This window comes from Coregonus lavaretus (genome assembly GCF_964263955.1).
Source record: "Coregonus lavaretus genome assembly, chromosome: 14".
NCBI classification, from domain to species: Eukaryota; Metazoa; Chordata; class Actinopteri; order Salmoniformes; family Salmonidae; genus Coregonus; species Coregonus lavaretus.
This window is the reverse complement of record NC_140001.1, coordinates 28,603,437-28,628,355: the sequence shown is the minus strand read 5'-3', so window position 1 is coordinate 28,628,355 and position 24,919 is coordinate 28,603,437. Positions and strand designations below refer to the sequence as shown.

The following is a 24,919-nucleotide window of genomic DNA, read 5'->3' as shown; positions in this document are numbered from 1 at the left end:
AGACAACACCAGGTCACTTGACACGACCAATACATGAGAGCAATGTCAACATAAAATCAAGTTAAAGAAGGTATCCTCTTGTCTTGACAACAAGGTCACTCTACAGGTAAGCGACATAGATTTGGATCATTAAGATGAATCATGTGTGAAATGTCATTTTAGGAATAGCTAATCTATTGGCTTGTCTATCAACAACAATAGGGTAGGGATGGACAGCCGAGTAAACTCAACTCCGTTCGTAGAGATTTATGGACGGGGTTGAGTTTACTCAGCTAGTTTGGACACTTATTTTCACTATATAGCGAACGTTAGTTGGCTACTGTAAATGAAAATCTATTGATTCTAGCTGTTTTTTTCCCCTCTCTAAGGTTGGTCAAAATGTATACCCTGTACATTGTGAGTGGACTGCTGGCACTGGTTGCAAGCAAACCCTGTGGTAACTATAATTTATCCCAGAAACACAATATTAGAACACCTGATTGGTCAAGGTCAATATAAAAAATATATATAACTTATGAAACGACCACCTATGTTTGTCCTCTGTAGTTGCATGCCTTTGTTTGTTGAAATCCATACTTTTTCATGAAACGTTAATCAAATACAAGCACCGATTGTTGCTCATTGCTGTTGCTCTAAGGGTGTTTTCACACTTGGTCTCTTTCAGCCATTTTTTGTGTGCAGTGCGAACACTCTAAAGGAACTCAGACCCCTCAAAAGAGCCCCTGAAGCGAACCGAACTGAGACCATCTCGAAAGGTGGGCTGAGTTCGGTTCGGTTGAATTCCGCGGTCCGGGTCCCTTTTTTAGGGCAATGTGAACGCAACGCTCCGCAGGTTCGCTTGTCATTATTCATGCACCACACACTAGACTACTGCAACACCGTTTCCCTTGCCAAAAACCCTCACGTTGGTGCCACAAGAGAATATGGTGCAGGTTCGCGGGGGGAAATGTGTGCTGTTTTTGGATATTGATTAGCGATTGTCAAGGACGCACAGAAATTCCAAAATGTGTGAGTTTTTAGTTCAGATTATTTGTTTGCAATATGTGATCTATAGACTAAGAGAGCTTCATACGCTATTTATTGATTGTGGGGTTTGAATAGTGTGTGAAGACAACATATTTGGAGAGAATCACAACATAGGGTACAACATATATTCTAGCTTTAAAGGGGCAGTAGCCTACCTTGGGTGTACAATTTTCAATTACAGCATTATTTATTTTGCAGTTATTCTATTGCTATGTATTCTGTTAGCAATAAAATGTACATGTTTATAGTATCTTCTGATTACAATTATTATGTCTCATATTTTAATTAAATGCAATCTATTAACTTCCAAAATGTAAGTAGGTACATCTAGCTGTCCGATAACACATTCTGATTGAATGGCTTGTCCTGCACTGTAAAAACCCAGAGTGCATTGAGTGAATGTTGGACAAAGATATTGGTTCCTTTCTAAACATAGCAATGTGAATGCAAAGAGGACTCGTTCCACAAAATAGATGAAGTGAACTGGCAAAATAGTTGATTCTTCATTCAAAGGCAAGGGCAGTGTGCATACAAAACAGAACTGAAAATATATCCTTTATAGTAAAAGCAGTGAATGAATCTATCATCGTATTTACAGGTCAGAGAAAAACTAGCCATTTATAAACATTTCACGCAATTCTACGTAAGTTACAGGCCAATTCCAAATCAGTGTGTTTTGTTTGCAACAAAATTGTCCCTGTTTGCAAATATTTACATCTGAGACGTCATTAGGAATCTGAGCATGGTACTTTCAAAAGTTGCGCCTACCTTTCCACCCCAGAAAGAGTAGGCCTACCGACGCAGAAAAATGTAAGCTTTAACTGCTGGATACTCTTCTTCCGTTGCTTAACCCAACCCATCGGACTCACGTCTTTCCCGGGTATTTTACAGCTTGTCTCTAGCATAAAGCATTGTGGACCAAAGCGTTTTTATAGATCTCTTTATATAATTGGATCCCATTCTATTTTCTTCAAAATCTTAAGCTAACAAGGGGTAGGCCTGTGCTTTTTTTCCAATTATTCTTTAATAAAAGGTAGGCCGATGGCAAACCCCCTCAATTCGAGTCTTGGTTTTAACTTAACAGCCCTTCACTGACACGAGGTAGGCTATTTAAAGAGTGCATGGTGGGTGGAGGAATTTACCCACAAATCTATGGATATAGCAGCCTATAGCCTAATTTACATCTGTCAAACAAGTAGGCCTACCTCTTATTTCTTAAATAGGAAGAAATAAGCTCCAACACAAAGCCCTCTTGTTGTTAGTAAAGTCTAATTAAAATGTAGACAGTTGAAATGAATTATGCCTACTCGAATTTGCCTACTTTCAGTACCATGAGCTGTCCATTTCTGATTGATTGTGCCGCTGCTGCTGCTTGAAGTTTCAGCACCACAGTGTAAGTTACTCGAATCAATAACTCTGATAAATACATTGTGGGCAAGAAACATATTGTTTTGAATAAAATCAATAATATACTGAATAAAAATATAAACGCAACATGTAAAGTGTTGGTCCCATGTTTCATGAGCTGAAATAAAAGATCCACAACATTTTCCATATGCACAAAAAGCTTATTTCTCTAAAATGTTGTGCACAAATGTGTTTACATCCCTGTTAATGAACATTTCTCCTTTGCCAAGATAATCCATCCACCTGACAGGTGTGACATATCAATACACTGATTAAACAGCATGATCATTCCCGGCACAAGGTGCACCTGTATACAATAAAAGGCCACTCTAAAATGTGCAGTTTTGTCACACAACACAATGCCACAGATGTCTGAAGTTTTTGAGGGAGTGTGCAATTGGCTTGCTGATTGCAGGAATGTCCACCAGAGCTGTTGCCAGAGAATTGAATGTTAATTTCTCTACCATAAGCCGCCTCCAACGTCGTTTTAGAGAATTTGGCAGTACGTCCAACCGGCCTCACAACCGCAGACCACGTGTAACCACGCCAGTCCAGGACCTCCACATTCAGCTTCTTCACCTGCGGGATCGTCTGAGACCAGCCACCCGGACAGCTGATGAAACTGAGAAGTATTACTGTCTGTTATAAAGCCCTTTTGTGTGGAAAAATTCATTCTGATTGGCTGGGCCTGGCTCCCCAGTGGGTGGGCATAAGCCCTCCCAGGCCCACCCATGGCTGCGCCCCTGCCCAGTCAAGTGAAATCCAAGGTTAGGTCCTAATTTATTTATTTCAATTGACTGATTTCCTTATATGAACTGTAACTCAGTAAAATCGTTGAAATTGTATGTGGCGTTTATATATTTGTTCAGTATAGTAGTACCAAGCTATCAAAGTTGACCTCCGGTCCTCCTTCTCATCTTTGCGCTTTCCTTCTCAAACTGAACAGAACATAGGCTATGGATAGTCCGCACGCAAAAGTGACTTTTTTTGGACTAGGCTTAAAAAATATAAAAATATGGAAAGAAACCTTTGACTCTCCTCCTGAACTGCCACTGTAGCCCTACACAGCACAGCCATTAGTTTAGCAGCACTCAAAAAAGTGTTTGATCAGCAAGAGCAGAGCAGGCCAGGGCTCAGGGTTGGAATATCCATTGCTGTGTGTAATGCAGCCTATTTTCATTTACACCATCCCAGCAGCTGTCTTAGACATATAACTTTGCTCTGTGCTTCTCCGAGCATGCACTTCGTAGGCTATGGATCATTTGATTGAAACCACACTAAATAGCCTCTAGGTGCACTTAATATTGCGCGCCCAGCGGAGAATCAGAGATGGAGGGGCGGCATCGGGCACACTTTTATTTATATACACTACCGTTCAAAAGTTTGGGGTCACTTAGAAATGTCCTTGTTTTCCAGGAAAACATACATTACATTTATTTGAATAGGAAATATAGCAAAATGAATAGGAAATGTAGTCATTGACAAGGTTAGAAATAATGATTTTTAATTGAAATAATAATTGTGTCCTTCAAACTTTGCTTTCGTCAAAGAATCCTCCATTTGCAGCAATTTCAGCCTTGCAGACCTTTGGCATTCTAGTTGTCATTTTGTTGAGGTAATCTGAAGAGATTTCACCCCATGCTTCCTGAAGCACCTCCCACAAGTTGGATTGGCTTGATGGGCACTTCTTACGTACCATACGGTCAAGCTGCTCCCACAACAGCTCAATAGGGTTGAGATCTGGTGACTGTGCTGGTCACTCCATTATAGACAGAATACCAGCTGACTGCTTCTTCCCTAAATAGTTCTTGCATAGTTTGGAGCTGTGCTTTGGGTCATTGTCCTGTTGTTGGAGGAAATTGGCTCCAATCAAGTGCCGTCCACAGAGTATGGCATGGCGTTGCAAAATGGAGTGATAGCCTTCCTCCTTCAAGATCCCTTTTACCCTGTACAAATCTCCCACTTTACACCCACCAAAGCACCCCCAGACCATCACATTGCCTCCACCATGCTTGACAGATGGCATCAAGCACTCCTCCAGCATCTTTTCATTTGGTCTGCGTCTCACAAATGTTCTTCTTTGTGATCCGAACACCTCAAACTTCGATTTGTCTGTCCATAACACTTTTTTCCAATCTTCCTCTGTACCGTGTCTGTGTTCTTTTGCCCATCTTAATCTTTTATTTTTATTGGCCAGTCTGAGAATTGGCTTTTTCTTTTCAACTCTGCCTAGAAGGTCAGCATCCCGGAGTCGCCTCTTCACTGTTGACATTGAGACTGGTGTTTTGCGGGTACTATTTAATGAAGCTGCCAGTTGAGGACCTGTGAGGCGTCTGTTTCTCAAACGAGACACTCTAATGTATTTGTCCTCTTGCTCAGTTGTACACCGGGGCCTCCCACTCCTCTTTCTATTCTGGTTAGAGACAGTTTGCGCTGTTCTGTGAAAGTAGTAGTACACAGCGTTGTACGAGATCTTCAGTTTCTTGGCAATTTCTCACATGGAATAGCCTTAATTTCTCCGAACAAGAATAGACTGACGAGTTTCAGAAGAACGTTTTTTGTTTCTGGCCATTTTGAGCCTGTAATCGAACCCACAATTGCTGATGCTCCAGATTCTCAACTAGTCTCAAGAAGGCCAGTTTTATTGCTTCTTTAATCAGCACAACAGTTTTCAGCTGTGCTAACATAATTGCAAAAGGGTTTTCTAATGATCAATTAGCCTTTTAAAATGATAAACTTGGATTAGCAAACACAACGTACCATTGGAACACAGGACTGATGGTTGCTGATAATGGGCCTCTGTACGCCTATGTACAGTGGGGAAAAAAAGTATTTAGTCAGCCACCAATTGTGCAAGTTCTCCCACTTAAAAAGATGAGAGAGGCCTGTAATTTTCATCATAGGTACACGTCAACTATGACAGACAAAATGAGAAAAAAAAATCCAGAAAATCACATTGTAGGATTTTTAATGAATTTATTTGCAAATTATGGTGGAAAATAAGTATTTGGTCAATAACAAAGTTTCTCAATACTTTGTTATATACCCTTTGTTGGCAATGACACAGGTCAAACGTTTTCTGTAAGTCTTCACAAGGTTTTCACACACTGTTGCTGGTATTTTGGCCCATTCCTCCATGCAGATCTCCTCTAGAGCAGTGATGTTTTGGGGCTGTCGCTGGGCAACACGGACTTTCAACTCCCTCCAAAGATTTTCTATGGGGTTGAGATCTGGAGACTGGCTAGGCCACTCCAGGACCTTGAAATGCCTCTTACGAAGCCACTCCTTCATTGCCCGGGCGGTGTGTTTGGGATCATTGTCATGCTGAAAGACCTAGCCACGTTTCATCTTCAATGCCCTTGCTGATGGAAGGAGGTTTTCACTCAAAATCTCACGATACATGGCCCCATTCATTCTTTCCTTTACACGGATCAGTCGTCCTGGTCCCTTTGCAGAAAAACAGCCCCAAAGCATGATGTTTCCACCCCCATGCTTCACAGTAGGTATGGTGTTCTTTGGATGCAACTCAGCATTCTTTGTCCTCCAAACACGACGAGTTGAGTTTTTACCAAAAAGTTCTATTTTGGTTTCATCTGACCATATGACATTCTCCCAATCCTCTTCTGGATCATCCAAATGCACTCTAGCAAACTTCAGACGGGCCTGGACATGTACTGGCTTAAGCAGAGGGACACGTCTTGCACTCCAGGATTTGAGTCCCTGGCGGCGTAGTGTGTTACTGATGGTAGGCTTTGTTACTTTGGTCCCAGCTCTCTGCAGGTCATTCACTAGGTCCCCCCGTGTGGTTCTGGGATTTTTGCTCACCATTCTTGTGATCATTTTGACCCCACGGGGTGAGATCTTGCGTGGAGCCCCAGATCGAGGGAGATTATCAGTGGTCTTGTATGTCTTCCATTTCCTAATAATTGCTCCCACAGTTGATTTCTTCAAACCAAGCTGCTTACCTATTGCAGATTCAGTCTTACCAGCCTGGTGCAGGTCTACAATTTTGTTTCTGGTGTCCTTTGACAGCTCTTTGGTCTTGGCCATAGTGGAGTTTGGAGTGTGACTGTTTGAGGTTGTGGACAGGTGTCTTTTATACTGATAACAAGTTCAAACAGGTGCCATTAATACAGGTAACGAGTGGAGGACTGAGGAGCCTCTTAAAGAAGAAGTTACAGGTCTGTGAGAGCCAGAAATCTTGCTTGTTTGTAGGTGACCAAATACTTATTTTCCACCATAATTTGCAAATAAATAAATTAAAAATCCTACAATGTGATTTTCTGGATTTATTTTTCTAATTTTGTCTGTCATAGTTGACGTGTACCTATGATGAAAATTACAGGCCTCTCTCATCTTTTTAAGTGGGAGAACTTGCACAATTGGTGGCTGACTAAATACTTTTTTTCCCCACTGTAGATATTCCATTAAAAATCAGCCGTTTCCAGCTACAACAGCCATTTACAACATTAACAATGTCTACACTGTATTTCTGATCAATTTGATGTTATTTTTATGGACAAAAAAATTGCTTTTCTTTCGAAAACAAGGAAATTTCGAAGTGACCCCAAACTTTTGAACGGTAGTGTATATATGTATTTATATACTAAACCCTCCCCTTGACTGAAATTGAAAAAGCATGACACTCCCCCATTTTCTTCTAGGTAACCATTCTGTAAACGTTGATCCGTCCCTTACATTTCATATGGTATGTATTAATTTGTGGATGTCCATCATCCATTTCGTATGATATGTTATGAATTGCATTTCGTATGATATGTTAAGAATTGCCATTTGTACAATATGTTACGAATTGCAATTTGTACGATATGTTACGAATTTGCAAAACATATGATATTTTAGGAATTCCAATTTGTTGTTGCTAACATTAGCTAGGTGGCTAATGCTAACGTTAGCCACTAGTTGATAGGGGTTAAGGTTAGGGGAAGGGTTAGCCTTTGAATTGCTAGATGTTTGCGTTATACCCCCCTCTCGGTTTTGCCTTAAGTAACTTATCTTATGTAACTATACCAAACGTAACATATCATACTAATTTGAGTGTCCCAGATGTACATTTACTATGTTACGTCTAGTATATGAGACCAGTCTGCGATTCTACAAAACCTGGTCTCCGCTCCACCCAAGTTGGTGAAGTTCATCAAACTTCCTTCACCTGAGTTTCCTCACAAATGCATTTACTCAACACTAGTTATTTGAAGAGCCAGTGGGAAAGTACAGAGTTGGTTAGGCATGATGCACCGATGCTATCCGATACTCTTGGACATCATCGGCACAAAAATCCATAGCTAGCTTCATGTCCTCTGTGTCACGAATGTTGAATAAATATGACACTTCGCTAAGCCCTGCCCCCCTCTTGGTTACTGTTGCAACAATGGCGCCGGAGGGGATGGCTGCCGTTTTACGGGCTCTTAACCAACTGTGCTATTTTGTTAGTTTTTTCGCGTTGTTTGTAACTTATTTTGTAACTTATTGTGTACATAATGTTGCTGCTACTGTCTCTTATGACCTAAAATAACTTCTGGACATCAGAACAGCGATTACCTCGAACTGGACGAAGATTTTTTCTTTAACGAGTCCAACGCGAAGGATATACTGCTTTCTCGGGAACGGGCCCAAATCCCCGTCATTTGCGTGAAGAAAAGATGGAGAAAAAGGGGGCGGAGGTCGGGCTGCCTTCTGAGAATTCGTAGGCGAGTGAGTAAACCTCCACTACCATCCGTTCAATGGCCAACGTGCAATCATTGGAAAACAAAATGGATGATCTACGATCAAGAATATCCTACCCATGGGACATTAAAAACTGTAATATCTTATGTTTCACCCAGTCGTGGCTGAACAACGACACAGATAATATAGAGCTGGCGGGATTTTCCATGCATCGGCAGGACAGAGAAGCTACGTCTGGTAAGACAAGGGGCGCCGGTGTGTGTCTATTTGTCAGTAACAGCTGGTGTGCGATGTCTAATATTAAAGAAGTCTCGAGGTATTGCTCGCCTGAGGTAGAGTACCTTATGATAAGCTGTAGACCACACTATCTATCAAGAGAGTTCTCATCTATTTTATTTGTAGCCATCTATTTACCACCACAAACCGATGCCGGCACTAAGACCGTACTCAACGAGCTGTATAAGGCCATAAGCAAACAACAAAATGCTCATCCAGAAGTGGCCGGGGACTTTAATGCAGGCAAACTTAAATCCGTTTTACCTAATTTCTACCAGCATGTTACATGTGCAACCAGAGGAAAAAAAACTCTAGACCACCTTTACTCCACACACAGAGACACACGCATACAAAGCTCTCCCTCGCCCTCCATTTGGCAAATCTGTCAATAATTCTATCCTCCTGATTCCTGCTTACAAGCAAAAACTAAAGTAGGAAGTACCAGTGACTCGCTCAATACGGAAGTGGTCAGATGACGCGGATGCTACGCTACAGGACTGTTTTGCTAGCACTGACTGGAATATGTTCCGGGATTCATCCAATGGCATTGAGGAGTATACCACCTCAGTCATCGGCTTCATCAATAAGTGCATCGACGACGTCGTCCCCACAGTGACCGTACGTACATATTACATTTACATTTACATTTTAGTCATTTAGCAGACGCTCTTATCCAGAGCGACTTACATATTATTTTTTTTTATACTGGCCCCCTGTGGGAATCGAACCCACAACCCTGGCGTTGCAAACACCATGCTCTATCAACTGAGCTACATCCCTGCCGGCCATTCCCTCCCCTACCCTGGACGACGCTGGGCCAATTGTGCGCCACCCATGAGTCTCCCGGTCGCGGCCGGCTGCGATACATATCCCAACCAGATGTCATGGATTACAGGCAACATCCGCTTAGAGCTAAAGGCTAGAGCTGCTGCTTTCAAGGAGCGGGACACTAATCCGGACGCTTATAGGAAATCCCGCTACGCCCTCAGACGAACCATCAAACAGGCAAAGCGTCAATACAGGATTAAGATTGAATCCTACTACACTGGCTCTGACGTTAGTCGGATGTGGCAGGGCTTGAAAACTATAATGGACTACAAAAGGAAACCCAGCCGCGAGCTGCCCAGGGACGCGAGCCTACCAGACGAGCTAAATGCCTTTTATGCTCGCTTCGAGGCAAGCAACACTGGAGCATGCATGAGAACACCAGCTGTTCCGGACGACTGTGTGATAACGCTTTTGGTAGCCGATGTGAGCAAGACCTTTTAAACAGGTCAACATTCAGGACGTGTACTCAAAGCATGCAACTGGCAAGTGTCTTCACTGACATTTTCAACCTCTCCCTGACTGAGTCTGTAATACCTACAGTGAGGGGAAAAAAGTATTTGATCCCCTGCTGATTTTGTACGTTTGCCCACTGACAAAGAAATGATCAGTCTATAATTTTAATGGTAGGTTTATTTGAACAGTGAGAGACAGAATAACAACAAAATCCAGAAAAACGCATGTCAAAAATGTTATAAATTGATTTGCATTTTAATGAGGGAAATAAGTATTTGACCCCCTCTCAATCAGAAAGATTTCTGGCTCCCAGGTGTCTTTTATACAGGTAACGAGCTGAGATTAGGAGCACACTTTTAAAGGGAGTGCTCCTAATCTCAGCTTGTTACCTGTACAAAAGACACCTGTCCACAGAAGCAATCAATCAATCAGATTCCAAACTCTCCACCATGGCCAAGACCAAAGAGCTCTCCAAGGATGTCAGGGACAAGATTGTAGACCTACACAAGGCTGGAATGGGCTACAAGACCATCGCCAAGCAGCTTGGTGAGAAGGTGACAACAGTTGTTGCGATTATTCGCAAATAGAAGAAACACAAAATAACTGTCAATCTCCCTCGACCTGGGGCTCCATTCAAGTTCTCACCTCGTGGAGTTGCAATGATCATGAGAACGGTGAGGAATCAGCCCAGAACTACACGGGAGGATCTTGTCAATGATCTCAAGGCAGATGGGACCATAGTCACCAAGAAAATAATTGGTAACACACTACGCCGTGAAGGACTGAAATCCTGCAGCGCCCGCAAGGTCCCCCTGCTCAAGAAAGCACATATACATGCCCGTCTGAAGTTTGCCAATGAACATCTGAATGATTCAGAGGAGAACTGGGTGAAAGTGTTGTGGTCAGATGAGACCAAAATGGAGCTCTTCGGCATCAACTCAACTCGCCGTGTTTGGTGGAGGAGGAATGCTGCCTATGACCCCAAGAACACCATCCCCACCGTCAAACATGGAGGTGGAAACATTATGCTTTGGGGGTGTTTTTCTGCTAAGGGGACAGGACAACTTCACCGCATCAAAGGGACGATGGACGGGGCCATGTACCGTCAAATCTTGGGTGAGAACCTCCTTCCCTCAGCCAGGGCATTGTAAATGGGTCGTGGATGGGTATTCCAGCATGACAATTACCCAAAACACACGGCCAAGGCAACAAAGGAGTGGCTCAAGAAGAAGCACATTAAGGTCCTGGAGTGGCCTAGCCAGTCTCCAGACCTTAATCCCATAGAAAATCTGTAGAGGGAGCTGAAGCTTCGAGTTGCCAAACGTCAGCCTCGAAACCTTAATGACTTGGAGAAGATCTGCAAAGAGGAGTGGGACAAAATCCCTCCTGAGATGTGTGCAAACCTGGTGGCCAACTACAAGAAACGTCTGACCTCTGTGATTGCCAACAAGGGTTTTTCCACCATGTACTGAGTCATGTTTTGCAGAGGGGTCAAATACTTATTTCCCTCATTAAAATGCAAATCAATTTATAACATTTTTGACATGCGTTTTTCTGGTTATTTTTTGTTGTTATTCTGTCTCTCACTGTTCAAATAAACCTACCATTAAAATTATAGACTGATCATTTCTTTGTCAGTGGGCAAACGTACAAAATACTTTTTTCCCTCACTGTACATGTTTCAAGCAGACCACCATAGTCCCTGTGCCCAAGGAAGCGAAGGTAACCTGCCTAAATGATTACCGCTCCATAGCACTCACGTCGGTAGCCATGAAGTGCTTTGAAAGGCTGGTCATGGCTCACATCAACAGCATCATCCCGGATAGCCTTGGCCCACTCCAATTCGCATACCGCCCCAACAGATCCACAGATGATGCAATCTCAATCGCACTTCACACTGCCCTTTCCCACCTGGACAAAAGGAACACCTATGTGAGAATGCTGTTCATTGACTACAGCTCAACGTTCAACACCATAGTGCCCACAAAGGTCATCACTAAGATAAGGACCCTAGGACTAAACTCCTCCCTCTGCAACTGGATCCTGGACTTCCTGACGGGCTGCCCCCAGGTGGTAAGGGTAGGCAACAACACGTCTGCCACGCTGATCGTCAACACTGGGGGCCCCTCAGGGGTGCGTGCTTGGCCCCCTCCTGTACTGCCCTGTTCACCTACGACTGCATGGCCAAGCATGACTCCAACACCATCATTAAGTTTGCTGATGACACAACAGTGGTATGCCTGATCACCGACAACGAAGAGATAGCCTATAGGGAGGAGGTCGTGAAGTAGTGAGTGTACTCTGTGTTGTTTTTATCGCACTACTATGCTTTATCTTGGCCAGGTCGCAGTTGTTAATGAGAACTTGTTCTCAACTGGCTTACCTGGTTAAATAAAGGTGAAATAAATAAAAATAAAAAGTACAGCTTGTATAACAGTGTACATTTGCTGTCCCCTAAGTGAAAATGTCCAAATTGGGCCCAAAGTGTCAATATTTTGTGTGGCCACCATCATTTTCCAGCACTGCCTTAACCCTCTTGGGCATGGAGTTCACCAGAGCTTCACAGGTTGCCACTGGAGTCCTCTTCCACTCCTCCATGACGACATCACGGAGCTGGTGGATGTTAGAGACCTTGCACTCCTCCACCTTCCGTTTGAGGATGCCCCACAGATGCTCAATAGGGTTTAGGTCTGGAGACATGCTTGGCCAGTCCATCACCTTTACCCTCAGCTTCTTTAGCAAGGTAGTGGTCGTCTTGGAGGTGTGTTTGGGGTCGTTATCATGTTGGAATACTGCCCTGCGGCCCAGGCTCCGAAGGGAGGGGATCATGCTCTGTATGTCACAGTACATGTTGGCATTCATGGTTCCCTCAATGAACTGTAGCTCCCCAGTGCCGGCAGCACTCATGCAGCCCCAGACCATGACACTCCCACCACCATGCTTGACTGTAGGCACTTGTCTTTGTACTCGTCACATGGTTGCCGCCACACACGCTTGACACCATCTGAACCAAATAAGTTTATCTTGGTCTCATCAGACCACAGGACATGGTTCCAGTAATCCATGTCCTTAGTTTGCTTGTTTTCAGCAAACTGTTTGCAGGCTTTCTTGTGCATCGTCTTTAGAAGAGGCTTCCTTCTGGGACGACAGCCATGCAGACCAATTTGATGCAGTGTGCGGCGTATGGTCTGAGCACTGACAGGCTGACCCCCCCATCCCTTCAACCTCTGCAGCAATGCTGGCAGCACTCATACGTCTATTTCCCAAAGACAACCTCTGGATATGACGCTGAGCACGTGCACTCAACTTCTTTGGTCGACCATGATGAGGCCTGTTCTGAGTGGAACCTGTCCTGTTAAACCGCTGTATGGTCTTGGCCACCGTGCTGCAGCTCAGTTTCAGGGTCTTCGCAATCTTCTTATAGCCCAGGCCATCTTTATGTAGAGCAACAATTCTTTTTTTCAGATCCTCAGAGAGTTCTTTGTCATGAGGTGCCATGTTGAACTTCCAGTGACCAGTATGAGGGAGTGTGAGCGATGACACCAAATTTAACACACCTGCTCCCCATTCACACCTGGGACCTTGTAACACTAACGAGTCACATGACACCGGGGAGGGAAAATGGCTAATTGGGCCCAATTTGGACATTTTCACTTAGGGGTGTACTCACTTTTGTTGCCAGCGGTTTAGACATTAATGGCTGTGTGTTGAGTTATTTTGAGGGGACAGCAAATTTACACTGTTATACAAGCTGTACACTCACTACTTTACATTGTAGCAAAGTGTCATTTCTTCAGTGTTGTCACATGAAAAGATATACTAAAATATTTACAAAAATGTGAGGGGTGTACTCACTTTTGTGAGATACTGTAAGTAAGCATTTCACGGTAAGGTCTACACCTGTTGTATTCGGCGCATGTGAAAAATAAAGTTTGATTTGACAAGCCCAATTCCACATGAAATTAAACACCGACTACCCCTTGCTAATCAGGAAGTTCTTGGGTATGTTGTAGTGGACTGTCATTACAATTGCTTCACGGGAACCTGGTAAAATGATGTTAGTAGTGTAGCTAGCCACTGAATGGATCTGAATTCACTGTCAGCATGCAGTCAAAGCTATAACAACTTTTGGAGCTAACTAGTGCTCTCAAATCATATCCTGATGTCGACAGCAGATGGGAGTTGTATTCATAACATTGCTAACTTAACTAGGCGAACATATATTTTGAGAAAACAAGTTATATTAAGTGGTTTGCTAGCTAGCTAGCGTTAGCAACGTTTGGTGGTCAATGAGACTGAGAGCTAGCTAACCATCTGAACTAGCAAACAATGTAACAAAAGTATAATTTCGGATTCCAACAGGCTCTGCATTTCAGGAATCACAGTAGCAATTACTCCTGGTACACTATTTAGCCATTTAAACATTTTATTTTTAGAAAATAATCTGGTTTTGTCATAGCCCCGATTTTAAACGCGAGCGACAGTTGCTATACATTGGAGTGGGCCCAATGATTGGTTGCCCAAAATTCTGGGGCGGGGCTTAGCAAAGGGTCAATTCCATTCATTTTTACATTGTAGTAAAATGATGTGAAGCAGAGTGGAAGTGATTATGTCAGGTACCTGCAGCAGACCCACGTTTGGAAAGTCTGTTTATTAATATGTTCCTTTGTATATTTTGTGTAATTCTGTCCTATTATAAGAAGCAACCACACGGACAATCGGCAGAGTAAATTCAGATGGAATTTTATTCGACAGACGGGACGTATTTGTTTCCGTCAGTAAATGTATGTGACTGTTGTCCAAGGGACAGCATAGGAACGTTGGGGCTAAGAGTTGGTACACGTTGATCCACTTCATCCACTGCAGGACTTTCAATGATTTTGCAATGAATTGTTTGAGTCTGAATAGATAATGCACAGCCCCTCTTGTTGAACAAATCTGCTGTGATGCAAATAATCTCACTTGTGTCGTGCCACCTCTGCTCTATTAAAGTTCTGTAATTTGATGCACATAATTGATTTCATGTTGCTAAGGCATTCTTACCAGTACATCTGTCTACCACCATACTATTGTCAGCGCCTGGAAAATCCCGCTGGCACTGGGGTCACAGTGACCTGGGTAGACTGACTATGAGCAGCCTGTACTTTGTCCTTGTATGAGTCAGTTACATCAAGGTGACAGTGGGAGAAGTCATGCTTAAGGACACAAATTGGCTGCCTTGTGGAAATTAATTTGGTTATTAAGTTGCTGATGTCTTTGCTTTTCATAGTCCTGCTACGATTGCTGAAACACAGGAAACACTGGTTGGAGAAGTCATGCTTAAGGACACAAATTGGCTGCCTTGTGGAAATTAATTTGGTTATTACGTTGCTGAAGTCTTTGCTTTTTCATATGATTGCTGATACAGCACAGGAAACACTTGTTGTGCAATGCTTTGACCTAGATTACAGAGTTTGAGGATACTATACAGTGGGGAGAACAAGTATTTGATACACTGCCGATTTTGCAGGTTTTCCTACTTACAAAGCATGTAGAGGTCTGTAATTCAACTGTGAGAGACGGAATCTAAAACAAAAATCCAGAAAATCACATTGTATGATTTTAAAGTAATTAATTTGCATTTTATTGCATGACATAAGTATTTGATACATCAGAAAAGCAGAACTTAATATTTGGTACAGAAACCTTTTGTTTGCAATTACAGAGATCATACGTTTCCTGTAGGTCTTGACCAAGTTTGCACACACTGCAGCAGGGATTTTGGCCCACTCCTCCATACAGACCTTCTCCAGATCTTTCAGGTTTCGGGGCTGTCGCTGGGCAATACGGACTTTCAGCTCCCTCCAAAGATGTTCTATTGGGTTCAGGTCTGGAGACTGGCTAGGCCACTCCAGGACCTTGAGATGCTTCTTACGGAGCCACTCCTTAGTTGCCCTGGCTGTGTGTTTCGGGTCGTTGTCATGCTGGAAGACCCAGCCATGACCCATCTTCAATGATCTTACTGAGGGAAGGAGGTTGTTGGCCAAGATCTCGCGATACATGGCCCCATCCATCCTCTCCTCAATACGGTGCAGTCGTCCTGTCCCCTTTGCAGAAAAGCATCCTCAAAGAATGATGTTTCCACCTCCACGCTTCACGGTTGGGATGGTGTTCTTGGGGTTGTACTCATCCTTCTTCTTCCTCCAAACACGGCGAGTGGAGTTTAGACCAAAAAGCTCTATTTTTGTCTCATCAGACCACATGACCTTCTCCCATTCCTCCTCTGGATCATCCGGATGGTCATTGGCAAACTTCAGACGGGCCTGGACATGCGCTGGCTTGAGCAGGGGGACCTTGCGTGCGCTGCAGGATTTTAATCCATGACGGCGTAGTGTGTTACTAATGGTTTTCTTTGAGACTGTGGTCCCAGCTCTCTTCAGGTCATTGACCAGGTCCTGCCGTGTAGTTCTGGGCTGATCCCTCACCTTCCTCATGATCATTGATGCCCCACAAGGTGAGATCTTGCATGGAGCCCCAGTCCGAGTCGATTGACCGTCATCTTGAACTTCTTCCATTTTCTAATAATTGCGCCAACAGTTGTTGCCTTCTCACCAAGCTGCTTGCCTATTGTCCTGTAGCCCATCCCAGCCTTGTGCAGGTCTACAATTTTATCCCTGATGTCCTTACACAGCTCTCTGGTCTTGGCCATTGTGGAGAGGTTGGAGTCTGTTTGATTGAGTGTGTGGACAGGTGTCTTTTATACAGGTAACGAGTTCAAACAGGTGCAGTTAATACAGGTAATGAGTGGAGAACAGGAGGGCTTCTTAAAGAAAAACTAACAGGTCTGTGAGAGCTGGAATTCTTACTGGTTGGTAGGTGATCAAATACTTATGTCATGCAATAAAATGCAAATTATTTACTTAAAAATCATACAATGTGATTTTCTGGATTTTTGTTTTAGATTCCGTCTCTCACAGTTGAGGTGTACCTATGATAAAAATGACAGACCTCTACATGCTTTGTAAGTAAGAAAACCTGCAAAATCGGCAGTGTATCAAATACTTGTTCTCCCCACTGTATATAGTCTCAGTGAGCACACAGCACATCTTTTGGAATCTTACTGTAGGTTTTGCTATAATGTACTATTCTTGTTGCATCAGTTTTCAACCCACATTGTGTCCAGATCCTGTAGGATCGGAACATAGTGAGCTGCTCCTCTCACTCAATAAGAAGCTGCTACGTACTCTGGAGGACCAGGAAACATCCCCCAATCCGAGTGTGCACCTGGCCCTGCGTCTGTCCACTCACCACAACCTTGGCAAGGAGAGTGATCACCTGAATGCACTCAAAACAGATTTCCACAATGACATTGAGAGGTAAAAGACCATGTTTATAAAGCCCTTTTATTGCACATTTCTAGATGTCATTGTGAATGTCATGCTTGATAATGACCTAGTTGTGCAAACGTCCTTTTATGTAGTCAATGCCTTCAAAACTACCTGCAGTGCATTTGTATCCAATTTCTGGAATTACGATTGATACTTCTGAGATTATATTGAAGTATCTTTACCCATCACAACTCTCCTGTATCTCCCCCTTACCCTGTATCCTCTGCTCTCAGCTCTCTGGCTAACAGCCAGCCAGTGGTGGGTCGCCTGGCCCTGTACACTCTGGCCCTGAAGGCCTCCTGCTACGATCTCAACACCCTAACCTTCACCGTCAACCAGAGGAGCGAGACCCTGCTGACTCATCTCAAGAGACAGATGGCACTGGAGAAAGAGCACATCGCCTGTACGCCTCCTCATTCCACCATCTGACCCTTACCATCTTTGTTAATGCTCTATAAAATTTGCCCGTCATACTTTATTTGTTTTCCCAGTCGCTGTTACTAGTTAATTATTTTGTCTGATATGTATTTGTGTCCGTCTTTCTCTCTTGAAGTCAGCCACCGTCCTCTGACAAATTACTACCAGTACTCTCTAGGCGTGCTGGCACTGTGTGTGAGTGGAGTTAGAGTCAATTCTCACGTCAGCAACAAGCTCATCGGGGCTGTAGAGCATGGACATATCAAACATGGAGACTCCGATTGCATCGGTAAGTATGACCAAGGAAATCCAGGAGCATCTCCCAACTCCGATTCTGTTTTCCTATAAAACGTATTCACTCACACTGGCTCCCTCCAATCAGATTCTCTATAGGTGATTTCAGGGAGATGATGCTATACCCTTGCTTCATCCCCTCTGTCTTTCTTTAGACACGTTTGCCATGGCTGGGATGGCCCTGCAGTGCCTGAAGGAGTCTGACACTCAGGTGCAGGATGCGGCTCTGGACAAGGCCCTGGGCGTCATCAAGCAGAAGCTACTGGACTCCCAGCGGGATGATGGTCACATGGGCAATGAGTTCAGCACAGGCCTGGCAGTGCAGGTAAGGACTGGGTCACTTCCCCTCTCTAGGCCTACAGTGCCTTCGGAAAGTATTCAGACCCCTTGACTTTTTCCACATTTCGTTACATTACAACCTTATTCTAAAATTGATAAAATTGTTTTTTTTTCCCTCCCTCATGAATTTACACACAATACCCCATAATGGCAAAGCAAAAACAGGTTTTTAGAAATGTTTGCTAATTTATCATTTAAAAAAAAACAGAAATATTACATTTACATACAGTACCATTCAAAAGTTTGGACACACCTACTCATTCAAGGGTTTTTCTTTATTTTTACTATTTTCTACATTGTAGAAAAGTGAAGAAATCAAAACTATGAAATAACACATGGAATCATGTAGTAACCCAAAAAGTGTTGAACAAATCAAAATATATTTTATATTTGAGATTCTTCAAAGTAGCCAACCTTTGCCTTGATGACAGCTTTGCACACTCTTGGCATTCTCTCAACCAGCTTCATGAGGTAGTCACTTGGAATGCATTTCAATTAACAGGTGTGCCTTGTTAAAAGTTAATTTGTGGAGCCAATCAGTTGTGTTGTGACAAGGTATACAGAAGATGGCCCTATTTGGTAAAAGACCAAGTCCATATTATGGCAAGAACAGCTCAAATAAGCAAAGAGAAACGACAGTCCATCATTACTTTAAGACATGAAGGTCAGTCAATACGGAACATTTCAAGAACTTTGAAAGTTTCTTCAGGTGCAGTCACAAAAACCATCAAGAGCTATGATGAAACTGGCTCTCATGAGGACCGCCACAGGAAAGGAAGACCCAGAGTTACCTCTGCTGCAGAGGATAAGTTCATTAGAGTTACCAGACTCAGAAATTGCAGTAACAGACACAAAAAAAGTAACAGACACATCTCAACATCAACTGTTCAGAGGAGACTGCGTGAATCAGGCCTTGGTCGAATTGCTGCAAAGAAACCACTACATTTACATTTTAGTCATTTAGCAGACACTCGTATCCAGAGTGACTTACAGTTAGTGAATGCATACATGTTGTTTTTTTTCATACTGGCCCCCCGTGGGAAACGAACCCACATCTCATTAACATCTGTACATATACACCCCCAGGAAGAATTACACTTTTTAAAACATTTTCTGACAAGCAAGCACTTAGATATGGTCATTTTCAAATTTTCATAAATTCTTAGAATGTTTGGGAATTACATATACTAAGGCATTTGTGAAAATTCTATAGCAATATAGAGTGGGAAAGCGGCCGTAAGTTTGGACAATTAATAGACACCGCAGTAAATAAAACATCTGTCTCATCCAGGACGGGAATCTACGTAGACCGGTGCACCATAGCCAATCAGAGCTACAGTAGGCCTTTATGCAAACATGCCATTTGCCACACAGGCCTGCCATCATTCACTTTGAACTGGACTGTGTGTTCACAGGTAGTTGCAACAGCACGACTTTGGATCATTAGAACGCATTCGCCAAAAGGCACAAGATACTCCTGAATGGATTTCTGCAAATATGTTAATACCATGGGAGTCCTCTTACATTTGGGAACTTTACAGTCCTATTGATCAAACCCATCAATTTGGCCTCTGCACACCTCTGGAGGCGCCGCAATTGCGTCACACCCTGCATACGGATCCTCCGATCACATTTTCGGATCAAGCATAAATTGGCTTTAACAGTCGTTCAAGTTCTTGCTAGCTAACCAAATGACACCTGTATCTCTAGCTGTGTATAGCCACCGAAAAACAATATGAGGGGAAAAAGTCAGTCACTCACCCACTCCTCCAAATACATGACATGCTCCTAGCAGCTAGCTAACGTTAGTCGCTGTGTTTTTTACTTGCTACATAAATAGATATGCTAGGCTATTAGCCACGTTATGACTGACTTGTGATCATTGCCCTTGCTAGTTTGATTGTATTGGCATTCCCAGACTTAGATACATTTGTCCGTTGTTGTACAAAATATTGAGTCATTGAAACTGAAACAGTGCATCCCGAATGGAGGCAGAAAACAATGTACCAGGCCAAATGTGATTTACAACCTGATAGCAATATTTTTGGACTACCAAGAAATGTATTGGTGAATTATATTATATATTATCATGCATTGAACTGCATCCATCTATTCTGCCAACAATGCCTTAGTGTACCATCATGGAATGTTAAGTCAAATACTAAAGGACACCAATAAGAAGAGACTTGCTTGGGCCAAGAAACACAAGCAATGGACATTAGACCAGTGGAAATCTGTCCTTTGGTCTGGAGTCCAAATTTGAGATTTTTTTTGTTCCAACCGCCTTGTCTTTGTGAGACACAGAGTAGGTGAACGAATTATCTCCGCATGTGTGGTTCCCACCGTGAAGCATGGAGGCGTGATGGTGTTGGGACGCTTTGCTGGTGACACTGTCAGTGATTTATTTAGAATTCAAGGCACACTTAACCAGCATGGCTACCACAGCATTCTGCAGCGATACGCCATCCCATCTGGTTTGCGCTTAGTCCCACTATCATTTGTTTTTCAACAGGACAATGAACCCAACACACCTCCAGGCTGTGTAAGGGCTATTTGACAAAGGAGAGTGATGGAGTGCTGCATCAGGTGACCTGGCCTCCACAATCACCCGACCTCAACCCAATTGAGATGTTTTGGGATGAGTTGGACCGCAGAGTGAAGGACTGTTGAAAAAGCATTCCAGGTGAAGCTGGTTGAGAGAATGCAAAGAGTGTGCAAAGCTGTCATCAAGGCAAAGGGTGGCTACTTTGAAGAATCTAAAATATATTTTTGATTTGTTTAACACTTGTTTTGGTTACTACATGATTCCATATGTGTTATTTCATAGTTTTGATGTCTTCACTATTATTCTACAATGTAGAAAATAGTAAAAAATTAAGAAAAACCCTTGAATGGGGTAGGTGTGTCCGAACCTTTGACTGTAAGTATTCAGACCATTTCTGCAGTACTTTGTTGAAGCACCTTTTGCAGCGACTACAGCCTCGAGTCTTCTTGGGTATGGCGCTACAAGCTTGGCACACCTGTATTTGGGGAGTTTCTCCCATTCTTCTCTGCAGATCCTCTCAAGCTCTGTCAGGTTGGATGGGCAGCGTTGCAGCACAGCTATTTTCAGGTCTCTCCAGAGATGTTCGATCGGGTTCAAGTCCGGGCTCTGGCTGGGCCACTCAAGGACATTCAGAGACTTATCCCGAAGCCACTCCTGTGTTGTCTTGGCTGTGTGCTTAGAGTCGTTGTCCTGTTGGAAGGTGAACCTTCGCTCCAGTCTGAGGTCCTGCTCTGGAGCAGGTTTTCATCAAGGATCTATCTGTACTTAATCTTTGGCTCGATCTTGACTAGTCTCCCAGTCCCTGCCGCTGAAAAACATCCCCACAGCATGATGCTGCCACCATGCTTCACCGTAGGGATGGTGCCAGGTTTCCTCCAGATGTGACGCTTGGCATTCAGGCCAAAGAGTTCAATCTTGGTTTCATCAGACCAGAGAATCTTGTTTCTCATGGTCTGAGAGTCTTTAGGTGCCTTTTGGCAAACTCCAAGGAGTGGCTTCCGTCTGGCCACTCTACCATAAAGGCCTGATTGGTGGAGTGCTGCAGAGATGCTTGTCCTTCTGGAAGGTTCTCCCATCTCCCCAGAGTAACTCTGGAGCTCTGTCAGAGTGACCATCGGGTTCTTGGTCACCTCCCTGACAAAGGCCCTTCTCCCCCGGATTGATTAGTTTGGCTGGCCGGCCGGCCAGCTCTGGAAAGAGTCTTGGTGGTTCCAAACTTTTTCCATTTAAGAATGATGGAGGGCACTGTGTTCTTGGGGACCTTCAGACATTTTTTGGTACCCTTCCCCAGATCTGTGCCTCGACACAATCCTGTCTTGGAGCTCTACGGACAATTCCTTCCACCTCATGGCTTGGTTTTTGCTGTGACATGCACTGTCAACTGTGGGACCTTTTATAGACAGTTGTGTGCCTTTCCAAATCATGTCCAATCAATTGAACTTATCACAGGTGGACTCCAATCAAGTTGTTGTAGAAACATCTCAAGGATGATCAGTGGAAACAGGAGGCACCTGAGCTCAATTTCAAGTCTCATAGCAAAGGGTCTGAATACTTATGCAAATAAGGTATCTGTTTTTTAATAATAATAATAATAATAATATGCGTTTTTTGTTTTTAATACATTTGCAAAGATTTCTAAAAACCTGTTTTCGCTTTGTCATTATGGGGTATTGTATGTAGATTGCTGAGGATTTTTATTTATTTAAGCCATTTTAGAATAAGGCTGTAACGTAACAAAATTTGGAAAAAGTAAAGGGGTCTGAATACTTTCCTAAGGCACTGTGCAGCATTTCCATATATGTCTGAGTGGAGCAATATAAGCATTTCCCATGGGAATAACATGGTGTGTCCCTGTGTCCCAGGCCCTGCTGGCTATGGGCAGCCAGGTGCAGGAGTGTGCTACCTCAATGGAGGCCATAAGGTCAGATGTGAGGAAGGGAACATATCTCAACCCCATGGCCATGTCCCAAACTCTGCCTGCCCTCCAGCAAAATACCTATCTGCAAGTCAAGGGCAAGCAGTGTCGCAATGAGGATGGCAAGTGCTGCATTATCATCTAACCCAACAGTGGTCAATCTGTTTTTGAGGTGTGATCTTCCTCATTCTTACTGCCTCTGCTTTGTTGGGTTTTCCTCTACAGACAGCCTGGTCCTGGAGGCCAGTGAGCCCGTGATGGTGTTACAGAGCCATACCAAAGTAGCCCTGAAGTTTGAGGTGATCAAATCACATGGGGCTCCTGATGTCTATTCTGTTAACGTGCCAACGGGCACCTCGTTGGTTTATGCCCTTGAACTCCTTCAAAAGAAGAACATTGGCTTCACGTGAGTTAATGGGGCACTTTTATAGTTATTTTGGTTGATATGTTAATCAAGTTCCAAATTGATACTTTTTGGAGAGCTAATTTGTCTCATTTACATTGCTACAACTCAAACTTTGTAGAACTTCCCAGTGTGGTGATGAAAAGCTTAGTGTCATATCATAAGTTTAACATTATGAACTCTCCTCCTTGCTCCGTCCTCTGCCTACACTGCAGGTTTGAGAAGGAGACCAGCCTGTGGGGACCCTTCCTGAGCGTGGTGAATGGGGAACGGGCTCGACAGACCGACCGCAGATACTGGCGCCTCTCCTCAGACGGCAACGCTCTCAGCCAGGGTAAGAACAGATGGTTATATGGCATAGGCAACATATACACAACTGCACATGCAAAATACACAACTTTCCTATGTCGTTACTAGTTATTGCTCAACAATACAATTCATGTTTTAGCTGCTTTGATCCAAACATTGATTTCCCTCCTACTGTGACTAAAGATCAAACGATGATTGGTTTCTCTATTAGGTATCAAAGACTTCAAGATTGAGACGGCTCAACAGATCACCATTGAAAACACCAGCTACTGAGAATCAAGATGTTTGAAGCACAGTGATTGACAAGGTGTCATGTCAAGTTATCTGATGTGAAAGTAATCCAGCTCAACAATGTGATTTATACTGTCATGTACTAGGATATTTTTGGAGTAAAAAAATTGTAGAGATCTTAGGATACTCAAAGTTTTGCAACAACCTTTATGGACTTGATTCATTTCCCCAGTGAGTGAAAATGAACTGTTAATTTTAGCAGAGAAAATCAACTCATGACTTTCTTCACTTTTACCTCTATGGATTAAAAACACATTATGTGAATAAACATTTATAGAGAATAATTGCCTTTTTATACTTAACATTTCAAAATCTGGTAATAATAAAAAAATATGTATGGTTTAAACGTTTTGCATTTGAATAAACAAGATAAACCTTTGGCTATATTTGTCTGCTTTATTTACTCATTTTAGCAGTGTTGTATTAAGGGTTGGGGTGGCCATTGTTTCCAAAAATAAATAGGCTAAGCCTACTCTCCAGTCATTTGTATTCATAAATAATTCTGATAAAGTGGAGGTGAGAATGAAATGAAAGTCAAATTACCTCACATCACCCCTGAATTTCACACATAGCTTGTAATTTATCCAGGATTAGGTGACAACAGCAGGTGGCAGGAGCTATGCACAAGCGAATGTATTACTTTTTTTTGACAACCAAAGATGCAGTGTCTGCCTGACTGAGGTACAGTTGAAGTCGGAAGTTTACATACACCTTAGCCAAATACATTTAAACTCAGTTTTTCACAATTCCTGACATTTTATCCTAGTAAAAAGTCCCTGTCTTAGGTCAGTTAGGATCACCACTTTATTTTAAGAATGTGAAATGTCCGAATAATAGTAGAGAGAATGATTTATTTCAGCTTTTATTTATTTCATCACATTCCCAGTGGGTCAGAAGTTTACATACACTCAATTAGTATTTGGTAGCATTGCCTTTAAATTGTTTAACTTGGGTCAAACGTTTCGGGTAGCCTTCCACAAGCTTCCCACAATAAGCTGGGTGAATTTTGACCCATTCCTCCTGACAGAGCTGGTGTAACTGAGTCAGGTTTGTAGGCCTCCTTGCTCGCACACGCTTTTTCAGTTCTGCCCACAAATTTTCTATAGTATTGAGGTCAGGGCTTTGTGATGGCCACTCCAATACCTTGACTTTGTTGTCCTTAAGTCATTTTGCCACAACTGTGGAAGTATGCTTGGGGTCATTGTCCATTTGGAAGACCCATTTGCGACCAAGCTTTAACTTCCTGACTGATGTCTTGAGATGTTGCTTCAATATATCCACATAATTTTCCTTCCTCATGATGCCATCTATTTTGTGAAGTGCACCAGTCCCTCCTGCAGCAAAGCACCCCCACAGCATGA

At 43.1% G+C, this 24,919-nt stretch overlaps 1 protein-coding gene across 1 annotated transcript; it reads left to right on the top strand.

Moving 5' to 3' along the window:
* The first annotated feature begins 4 nt into the window (after positions 1–4).
* Positions 5–23,942, top strand: LOC311141397 (transcobalamin-2-like). Its single transcript, XM_084176709.1, has 10 exons — positions 5–106; positions 369–436; positions 16,841–17,033; positions 17,279–17,448; positions 17,599–17,751; positions 17,912–18,081; positions 22,503–22,677; positions 22,781–22,961; positions 23,174–23,292; positions 23,479–23,942. The coding sequence occupies exons 2-10, from the start codon at positions 379–381 to the stop codon at positions 23,538–23,540; spliced, it is 1,281 nt and encodes a 426-aa protein (XP_084032835.1). The 5' UTR covers positions 5–106; positions 369–378; the 3' UTR covers positions 23,541–23,942.
* The last annotated feature ends 977 nt before the right edge of the window (positions 23,943–24,919 follow it).